This window comes from Quercus suber, unplaced genomic scaffold (assembly GCF_002906115.3).
Source record: "Quercus suber isolate HL8 unplaced genomic scaffold, Cork oak 2.0 scaffold_487, whole genome shotgun sequence".
NCBI lineage: Eukaryota > Viridiplantae > Streptophyta > Magnoliopsida > Fagales > Fagaceae > Quercus > Quercus suber.
In genome coordinates this window covers 460,392-471,935 of record NW_027069937.1, presented here as the reverse complement: position 1 = coordinate 471,935, position 11,544 = coordinate 460,392, and the positions used below count along the sequence as shown (strand labels likewise).

At 32.9% G+C, this 11,544-nt stretch overlaps 1 protein-coding gene across 1 annotated transcript; it reads left to right on the top strand.

Moving 5' to 3' along the window:
• The first annotated feature begins 9,106 nt into the window (after nt 1-9,106).
• LOC112018414 (uncharacterized) lies at nt 9,107-11,156 on the top strand. Its single transcript, XM_024050940.2, has 3 exons — nt 9,107-10,085; nt 10,270-10,656; nt 10,738-11,156. Exons 1-3 carry the CDS (start codon nt 9,107-9,109, stop codon nt 11,154-11,156), a joined length of 1,785 nt encoding a protein of 594 aa, XP_023906708.2.
• The last annotated feature ends 388 nt before the right edge of the window (nt 11,157-11,544 follow it).

Genomic DNA, 11,544 nt, shown 5'->3' with positions numbered 1-11,544 from the left:
ACACTTACTCAATTCTATTTTGCTTTGTTATAGACATTTCTATTTTGTTTAACCAAATTAATAATGCGATAATTTCTAACATCGCTTACTAGAAAATAATTAAAAAATATTAAAAGATCATTTTTCCTTAAGTTACATTGTGGAGAGATGGGATCCTCACAGATCTAGATCTTGGGTACATACGGGCTTTGGAGTTTAGACATTTTCACATTAATTATGGATATATGTGTTAAAAAATGAATGTAAACAAATGTGAAAGGATATTTAACATTAGTTTAATTAAAGATTCTATAGTTGTGCAAACTAGTCAAAAGTTGCAGAAAGTTGATAAAGCTAATTTTGAAACATGACTTCATCTTGAGGAATTTCTAATGCATAAACAACGGTCCAAGAAATTTGATCCCTTAACGTGATTTCTAAGCCGAATATCGTGCACAACGGTGTAAAAGGAAAAATAGGGAAATTTTCTTTTCAACTCAAACAAGTGAATGGAGTTTCTCATAATTAATCTATTTTCATGATGAGTAATTATTTGTACTTCGAAAATACAAAAACTTGGTATTTTTTTCATGAGCATGGATTTGCTACTATATATATATATATGAGGATATTTCTCTAGAATATTAATGCTGCGCTACTATGGTTTTAGGTAAAGTTATCATAGTAAACCTAATATATTCGAATATAAGTTATATATTCAATTTGTTGTAACTTGCAACATATAATTCCAAATAGCAAAGATGTAAGGCTTTAGACTTTCCGCCATAGACGTTGGTCTTTAGATAAAACCACATTAATTCTCTTAGTTTCACTCTTTCTAATTTTCTCACTTAAGGTAGAATGATCTTTTTATTTTAAACTCTTTTCTAGTGGGTTAGAACTTCTCACATTATCAACCTGTGTTAAACATAACAAGAAATGTCTATAACTGAGCAAATCACAATTCAGGTAAATGTCACAAAATAAAGCATAAAGGAGCTCTATGTTTGAAAGATTTACCACGAAGATAATATCTATAATTTGTCCCCAGAAAATTGTCATTTTCGTTTATTTATTTATTTTATATCTTCTTTGAAAATTTTGGCTTGCCAACTTATACTTAATAAAAACAGGTGAAAGCATGTCATTTTCGTTTATTTATTTATTTTATATCTTCTTTGAAAATTTTGGCTTATCAACTTATACTTAATAAAATCATGTGAAAGCATGTGGTCAATTTTCTGCAGTGAATGCTTCTCAAAGCTCCAGCTGCCTGAGTTCAACATAGTTCTTAGAAATATCACCAGACAATGTACTAAGCTACAAATTGACATTTTTTTTTAATATATTTGTTTGACTAAATTAAACTGATTATTTGACTCCCACGCAATTTCACAATGAGATTTGTTTGAATCGAGAAAGGTGAAGGTACAAATTTTGAAACTTTTCTTGGTTTTATTAGATGCTGAAAGTGACATATTGCATGTTGTCTTGATCAGTTAATTATGGTCCACACCATTTTTTTCTTACTATTTTTTATTTGGTTTAGAGTCAGCATTTGAGTTCTCAAATAGTGATAAAAGAGAAAAAAATTGATAAGGAAAGAAAAGAAATAAAAAGTATTTCTGTATCCATTCCTTCCCTATGTTAAAAAAAGAAAAAAAGTTTAATGGCATTAGTATTGGTGACCTAAGGTTCTTTAGGTCTCATGAGACTTCTTGTTTCGAATCTTTTAAACAATGGCCACCCTTAAAAGATTTCTTCTTTGTAATGATTTAGTTTACGCAGAAAAACTACTGAACTACACACATTTAAAAGAATAGTAAATGCTTGGAAGAATATATTGAAGATACTTGAAGAGCCCAAAATACCCATATTCTTGAGCACAAAAAATAAGAATAAGATTAAGAAGAAACAAAAACCGATCCAATTTGAGGGGCGGAATATAAAAGAGAAGTCTGGTGAGCTAGCTGCTGACTGCTGACTGCTGAGTCTTCTCTTCAATAATCTACTATTTTCTGAAAGCTTTTCTCTCTTGTTATAATTGCTTGAAATAGAAGTCTATCTGTATCGGGAATAGAAAGAAAATAACACTTGTTTTATAATGAATCCAAGGCCGCAGTCCCCACAATGAACTCAAAAGATATTTGAATTTGTGCTTGATACCTGTTTGGCATATTCCTTGCAAAAACTTAAGTACATTGAGTAGCACATGAATCGTTGGACTTTCATTTTTATTTTGAATGTGACCAGTGATTGATGAGCTTTTGAAGAATGCATTATAGTTACGGAAACACTATTCTTTGTATTAATAGTTAATACAGTTGAAATTTCATTCACTCATGGAAATGGTGTCTTGTGAGCCTATATATATATATATATATATAGTTAAAATTGAGAGAAAATTTAATTAAATTCTAAATTGAAGTTTAATTTTGCTCCATGTGTTTCATCTAATTTTTTAAATTTGTGTGTCAAGTAAATTATTAAGTGCATAAGTCAAAGAGTCCAAATTCATTTAGATTCTAAATTGAATTTTTATTGGAGTTCAATTTTGTACCATGTGTTCCATCTAATTTTTTTAATTTTAGTGACAAATCAATTATTGGATACAAAAACTGAAAAGTCTAGATTTAATTAGATTTTAAATCATATATATATATATATATAGCCAAAGTTAAGATAAAATCCAATTAGATTTTATTATTGAAGTCTAACTTTACACCATGTGTCCTGAATTATTTATTTTTAGAAAGAGTTTTATTTTTTAATTTTGGAGTCAAGTGCGGAACTATATTATAAATATTCATACAGGTGAGTTATTGAGTACAAAAATTAAAGAGTCTAGAATTAATAAATAGTAAAAAAAAAAAAAAAAAAAGTGCTTCACATTAACATAAATTAGGAAGTAATAAACAAATAAAATAAAATAAACATAAATAGAAGTCTATCTGTATCGGGAATAGAAAGAAAATAACACTTGTTTTATAATGAATCCAAGGCCGCAGTCCCCACAATGAACTCAAAAGATATTTGAATTTGTGCTTGATACGTGTTTGGCATATTCCTTGCAAAAACTTAAGTACATTGAGTAGCACATGAATCGTTGGACTTTCATTTTTATTTTGAATGTGACCAGTGATTGATGAGCTTTTGAAGAATGCATTATAGTTACGGAAACACTATTCTTTGTATTAATAGTTAATACAGTTGAAATTTCATTCACTCATGGAAATGGTGTCTCGTGAGCCTATATATATATATATATATAGTCAAAATTGAGAGAAAATTTAATTAAATTCTAAATTGAAGTCTAATTTTGCTTCATGTGTCTCATCTAATTTTTTAAATTTGTGTGTCAAGTAAATTATTAGGTGGATAAGTCAAAGAGTCAAAATTCAATTAGATTCTAAATTGAATTTTTATTGGAGTTCAATTTTGTGCCATGTGTTCCATCTAATTTTTTTAATTTTACTGACAAATCAATTATTGGATACAAAAACTGAAAAGTCTAGATTTAATTAGATTTTAAATCATATATATATATATATAGCCAAAGTTAAGAGAAAATCCAATTAGATTTTATTATTGAAGTCTAATTTTGCACCATGTGTCTTAAATTATTTATTTTTAGAAAGAGTTTTATTTTTTAATTTTGGAGTCAAGTGCGGAACTATATTATAAATATTCATATAGGTGAGTTATTGAGTACAAAAATTAAAGAGTCTAGAATTAATAAACAGTAAAAAAAAAAAATGCTTCACATTAACATAAATTAGGAAGTAATAAACAAATAAAATAAAATAAACAAATACGGACAATTTACATTTTCTACATAATAATATCCTTACAAGACTTTTTAAAGAATTAAAAAATATATATAAGAATGACTATCAATTATATTTAAATATTGATAGTCATTCTTTTATAAATTTTAATTGGATTCTCAATTTTGTGTGACATTTCTCATTTAATTTTTAATTTAGTACCAAGTTAATTATTGAATGTAAAAATCAAAAAGTCCAAAATCAATTAAATTCTAAATTGGATTTCAATTAAAGTCCAATTTTTCGCCACATGTCCATCTAAATTTTTAATTTTTGTGGCAAATGAATTATTGAGTGCTAAAGCCGAAAAGGCTAATGACCTAACAACTCAGGAGTTCTATCCCCTGCATAAACACTTACCAAGCAAAAAAATAAATAAATAAATTCTAAATCACACAAACACACACACACACACACACACATATAATTATATATATATATATATATATATATATAATTTGAATCATATAATTGTGATTATTTTTAAGTGTACCCATACATATACATGAGGTTACGCACTAGTATTTAGTAATACAAGAATACAATGATACATTATTTCCTCCTCGTACATGAATAGTTGATTCTAGCATGAATTTAATTGGTAGAACTAATTATTATGTGAAATGAACATATAAGAATAATAACTTACTCCCTCCGTCCCAATTTGTTTGTCCTATTTCAAAATTTTAATTTTTTAAAAAAATATCATTTATTGCCTTATCTATTGTATAAAAATGGATAAGTTTCCAAAATTACCCTTAAATAAATTTATAAAAAGGGGTTTTAGAAATAAAGTAGAAGCATAATAGAAACATTAGTAAATTAATAGTTTTTAATTTTAGATACAAGACAATGTTTTAAAATATACCAAAAATAGAATAAAGGATAAACAAATTGAGGCCGATAGAGTAATATATAATATCTTAAGGCATAGCCAACAAGCAAGCCAGGCCAGGGAAAATTCCATTATTAGGCATGCATCTGAGTTTTTTTGCCCATTATTAGGCATCTGATTTTTTTGCTTTAATAAAGATTGTTGTGCAAACTAGTCAAAAGTTGCAGAAAGTTTGAATGGTGAGACACATGGGACATGGCTTAGTTAGGAAGTACGTGGTCACTGCTTTTAGTCTACTCCTAAGAGATGCAAGGCATCTTTGCGTAACAACGTGTATCCACCTAAGGTTGCACTTAGAAACTTAGATTTGGACTTGGACTTGGATTTGGATTTTAAATTAATAGATTTAAAATCAAGAGATTTCTAATATATTGATTTTAAGAGTTATTTTAAATCCAAGCATTTTAAAGGTTTAAAAGCCTTTGTAGATTTGTCAAATCCAAATCCTTGACATTTTTTTAAACTTTCTAGATAAGTTATTTGGATTTTTTGATCACCTAAATTCAAATCCAAATACCCAAATCATGTCATCCAAATACACCCTAAGGTTAGGGTTCCTCGTCATAATTTACAAAGGAGGAGAAGAAATAAAGGCTGATCTCAAGAGGCTCTATTCAAGCATGACAAAAGCTATCAAATTTAGAAATGAAGTAAAAATATCATGTATTGTACGTTTTCTATAGCTTACTCCCAATATAATTATATTAAATAAGAATATAAGATATATATATATACGATCTACAAGATATATAAAAGTTAAATAAACAAATGAATTACCCATTAAGATGACTTGCCAAATTAATGGATCATTATAGGTATCTGACTAAATTAAGTTGTAAATACCATTTCAATTTTCCAATTTCATCTTTGGGTGCTCAAAAGCATTTCTTAGTTCCTGGAGGTGATCCAAAACCAAAGCAAAAACAAAAAGAAGTTAAGTATTTAGCAAGAATAGGCCAAGACATCGTTACAATTTTCTTTCTTTCTTCATTTTTATTTCAAATCTTTTGTTAAATTCATATTTGGGTTTTTATTAGGGAAAAAGAGAGTAGATATTTATCAACTAAATAAAATAATAAATAGATATCTTCTCTCATGGAAACTTTGGTATTGCTTTCTACTAGCAGAAACTTTGGTATTGCATATCAACATGGAAGATTTGCATGACAAAAAAGTATGCTTCATTAAAGTGAAATAGGATTCTCTTCTTTTTACTTGAAATGGAGAATGTTTGTTTTAAGATTAAAATTTAATTTTTTAAATTTAAGTTTAACAGTGTACAAATTGCAATATCATTTAAATCTTGGGTGGGGTTTCTGATAGAAGCCGAGTTCTTAAATCTTAAATGATATAATATTATATTCATTTTTAGATTTGTAATATTAAAATGAATCATGAAATTGATACATTTTAAATAGATAAAAACGGGTGGACTCTAACAAATCGAGTGAAACCTCAAATTTGGATGAAGATAATGTAATCATGAACGGCTGGCTTAGTTCGACTGTTCAAGCAGAAATAGCTCTGTACTCTCCTCCGCTTCTTCTTCTCGCAGTCTAGTTCTGCACTCTTAACTCTTAAAAACATCGCTAAAAACCCAAAAAACGTTGCTTAAACTACATTATCAAGATTTTAAGCCATTGATTTCTTAAGTAAAAATAAAAAATAAAAGAAAAAAGATTTTAAGCAATTTACTTGTCCTGGTCTCTCGGTGCACAACAACTTCTTCTTTTTTTTTTTTAGAGGAACAACCTCATTTGAATTGCCAGGTTCATAAGATAATTTTTTTTTTTTTTTTTTGGGGTGTGTTATTACTTATATATAAAAGTCAATAAGTTATTTTAAATTAAATAAGGCCAAGAGGTTTGTAAGTTGTAAGTTAATTGGTTGATATAGTGATACATTATGCTGATAATAAATTAATAATATTATATTTAAGTGAAATTTTATTCACTTAATCATTGGTAATTGGGAGTCAACTACATTGTAAAATAGTGGAAATATTTGGTAAAATATTCTAAACTCAACCATTGGTTTTTTTTTTTTTTTTTTTTTTTTTTTTTTAAAGAACAATCTATGTAAAATTGCCATGCCGTTCGTATCGGAATATATTTGGCAATATGTCGTTTTTTCTTTTTTTGGGACCAGGCAATATGTCATAATAATATTTTAATAAAAATATTTTTTCTCTCTTTGATAAGGTTTTTTTTTCTCTGTTGCTAAAAACCGAGAATATTATAAAAGCAATTTCTTTTTGATAATTTTTTTTTGAGTAGATTCTTTTTGATAAGTTGTAATAAATATTAGTAATACTTTGATATGTCAACTTCGCTGGTGTGCATTAAATTATAAGATCAACTTCTTTTTTTCTTTTTCTTTTTAATAGTTTTAAGGACACAGAAGGGCCAACTTTCGATCTAGAGGAAGAATTGGCTACTCCAGAATTTATCGTCGCTGGAAAATTTTACACAAGAAGGGCTCTGAATATGGAAGCTATAGCTTCGACTTTTATGCCATTGTGGAGATCAAAAAATGGCTTCAAAGTCAAAAACATGGGCAACCACATTGTCCTTTTCACTTTTGATAATAAACAAGAAGTGGACTCCATACTCTCAAATGAACCTTGGAGCTTTGACAAGCATCTTTTGGTGCTGCAACGCTATGATAAGGATGAATCAATTGAGGATTTGAAATTTAATAGTACAGCGTTTTGGGTGCAGGTACATGATATTCCAGTGAGATTCATGAATCCAAAGGTGGCAGAAGGAATTTGTAGTACGGTTGGTACGATTATCCGAAAGTCTGAGACGGAGATGAATGGTGGAAGTTTTATGAGGGTAAGAGTCAACGTAGATGTCACTCGCCCACTAAGTCGAGGAAGAATGGTGTCAGTTGGTTAAGGCAAAGAAAAGTGGGTCTCTTTCAAGTATGAGCGCCTACCTAATATTTGCTACTGGTGCGGCTGTCTTAACCATGATGATAGGGACTGTGAGGTGTGGCTTGATAGTGAAGGTTCCCTAAAGGTTGAAGAATAGAAATTTGGTCCTTGGCTTCATGCTCCACCTGTAAGTCGAGTACAAAAAAATGTCATATCAGTGCCTGGATTTTTTCACAAAAAGAAAGGAAGCTCGACCACACAAAGAGCTCCGTTTCAGCAAAGGCAAGCTCCGGCACAACCCACGGTGGCTTCAACAGCCCAAACGACGCTAGGTGAGGTGAACCAAAGCCAAGTGGAGCAATCATTGGAGCACTTAAGATGATCGGTTACAGCTGAAGCACCTACAGTTTTTGAGCATTATTCACCTACGGTTTTTGAGCAGAGTAGTAAGCAGGTTGGACCATTGGAGAATCAATTAGAGAGAGGAAACGCTGATATAAAGGAGAATAATGAGCAAACTGTAGGCGCACGGACTGCCAGCCCATCAAGAATAAATCCACATTTATTCTCTTCCAATAATGCGCCCAATTATGACATGGAATCAACAGAATCGGTGTAAAAGGATGCTTTCCTTTCTGAGCTTGCTGAAATTGATGAGGGGCTATCTAAATTAAAGGCTGGGCAAAACACAATAAATAAGTCATTGAATGAAAAAAAATCAATCAATGTGCATGTGACAAGTGAGGGAGTAAAGGAGGCGGCTAGGGTTTCTCAAGTCCTAGAGGGTGTCAACCATGACAACTCACGTGCTGCAACTACTGAAACACAAAATATTCCATATCCACGGCAGCAAGGATCATGGAAAAGGTTGAACAAGGCAGATTTACCCAACAGCCTAGTCGAAAATTCATGCACTTTTGAATCTGTGCTATCAACTAAAAGAGTTTTTGAGGAACTTTCCAATCCCAATGGTTTACCAAGCAAAAAACGTGCGATTTCTGTTGAGATTAATTCTTCAAAGTTGGCGGAGGCTGATGTTCAGCCCCGCTCTACACAATGAGTCTCTTAGTCTGGAACTGTTGTGGGCCTGGGAACCCACGTACAGTGAGAGAGCTTGGAGATTACATTCGGGCAAAAGACCCTGCTGTTGTGTTTTTAGCCGAGACATGGACAGACGATGCAAGGCTAGATGAAGTGTTACGCAACTTTGATTTTAGAAATAAATGGTCAGTACCCAGTGGCCATAGAGGTGGTGGTTTGATTTTGTTGTGGAAGGAAGATATTCGAGTTTCAGTGGAAGATTCATCAAAGTATTGTATTGATGCTCTTGTTGAGAAAGACACACCTCAAGAATGGCACTTCACTGGTTTCTATGGTAAACCAGTGACACATAGAAGGCATAAGGCGTGGGCAAAGCTTCGTACCCTAAATGATAAGCCGCACATTCCTTGGTTGTGTGCGGGAGACTTCAACGAGTTTACAAGACAGGAAGAAAAGAAATGAGGGGTACGACAGGAAGATAGTCAAATGCAAGCCTTTCGGGATGTTATAGATGAGTGTGGTTTTATGGATTTGGGTTTTATTGGCCCAAATTTCACTTGGACAAAACATTATAATGATGGCCATTCAATTTGGGAGAGAATAGACCGTGGATTAGCAACCAATCTGTGGTTTCTAAGGTTTCCGGGTACCCGTGTTCACCATTTACCTTGTCTTTCCTCGGATCATTGCCCATTGTTAATAAACCCTTCAGGTATTGAAATTCCATCCTCAAAAAAACCCTTTCGGTTTGAGGAGATGTGGCTGTCCGATAGTGGGTGTGGGGAGGTGGTGGAAGCAGCATGGAGATCATGTGTATCAAGAGATCCAGATAAGAAAGTCCTTGGAAAAATAGAAAAATGTGGCAGAGATTTATCATGGTGGAATTACAATGTATTTGGAAATGTGAGGAGGGAGCTAAAAAAGAAAAGGGAGATGCTAGTTGAAGAGGAAGTGGTGGCATTGAGAACTAGAAGCAATGTACGGATCAGAGAACTACAAAGAGAGATAAATGAGTTGCTGGACCGAGAAACAAGGATGTGGAATCAACGCTCTCGAATTCTTTGGCTAAAAAATGGAGATGGAAACACAAAATTTTTCCATAGCCGAGCATCCCACCGGTATAGGAAAAATGTGATTTTGGGACTAAATGATAGCCATGGAGTTTGGAGGGAAGGGCCAAATGAAGTAGCAGAGATCTTCATCCATTACTATAGTGAATTGTTCACTACCTCATGTCCGCCCACTCACCATGAAGCTCTTAATCACATTCCTCAAGTGATTACTGATGATATGAACCATGAACTGACAAGTAGATTTGAGGATTGGGAGGTAATACAAGCTTTGAAACAGATGGCACCAATGAAGGCACCAGGACCAAATGGAATGCCCCCCTTGTTTTTTCAGCATTTTTGGCCTATGATTAAAGGTGATGTTACTCACTCAATGCTATCCTGGTTAAATTCAGGTACTATTCCACACCCTCTGAATCACACCTTTATTACTTTAATCCCAAAAAAGAAAAACCCAAGCTTAGTGTTTGATTACCGCCCTATAAGTTTGTGCAATGTACTTTACAAAATTTTTGCTAAAGTCCTAGCCAATAGACTAAAAAAAATTCCTCAATTCAGTTATAAATGAAAACCAATCAGCTTTTGCAAAAGGCCGCCTCATATCAGATAATATCCTTATTGCCTTTGAAACTTTACATTGCATGAAAAATTATAATTCAAGTGCATCGGGTTTTATGGCTTTGAAGCTTGATATGAGTAAAGCCTATGATAGGGTTGAATGGGTGTTTCTTGAAAATGTGATGTGGAAGATGGGTTTTTCTGAAAGGTGGATTGGGCTTATTATGGTGTGTGTGCGATCAGTCACCTACTCTGTACTAGTAAATGGTGAGCCAATGGGTGTGATTCACCCCTCAAGAGGGCTTAGACAAGGAGATCCTCTCTCTCCTTTTCTCTTCCTTCTATGCATCGAGGGCCTTCATGGTCTTATAAATAAGGCTGCAAATAATGGGGACATCCACGGATTCAGTTTGTGCAAAAGATGACCCAAACTAACACACTTATTTTTTGTAGATGATAGCCTTCTTTTTTGTAGGGCCAATTCTGCAGAATGTTGTAAAGTCTTGGAGCTGCTATCTTTGTATGAAGAAGTATCTGGCCAAAAATTACATAGGGAGAAGACAGCCTTATTCTTCAGTAAAGCAGTTACTGAAGCAAACCGCCAAATTATCAAAGGCATTTTGGGGGTCCGTGAAATCCATCACTATGAAAAATACTTGGGGTTGCCATCTTTGATTGGAAGGGGAAAAAAAGCAAGTTTCAATTATATAAAGGAGAGAGTGTGGAGGAAGTTGCAAGGATGGGAAGGGAAACTCCTTTCCCAAGCGGGAAGGGAGGTGCTAATTAAGGCGGTCATCCAAGCCATACCTACGTATGCAATGGATTGCTTCAAATTACCTTTGGGGTTGTGCAATGAAATTGAGGTGATGGTTAGAAAATTTTGGTGGGGACAACGAGGGATGAAGTGAAAGGTTCATTGGATAAAATGGGAGGAAATGACAAAAGCCAAAAGGGAAGGGAGGATGGGCTTTCATGATCTAGCTTTACACAATGATTCCCTCTTGGCCAAACAAGCTTGGAGGTTGTTGGAGGATAAAAATTCCCTATTCTACAAGGTTTTCAAACCTCGTTTCTTTCCTAATTGTACAATTATGGAGGCGGCGGAGTCTAGTAGAGGTTCATATGCTTGGAAAAGTATACTCCAAGGAAGAGATGTGATCAAACGGGGTGCATGTTGGAGAATAGGTGATGGGCAGAAAGTTAAGGTGTGGCATCATGCTTGGCTACCATCTAAACCACCGACCAGAATTTTATCTCCTATTCTTGAAGGTTGGGAGGAAGCTACGGTTGACAAAC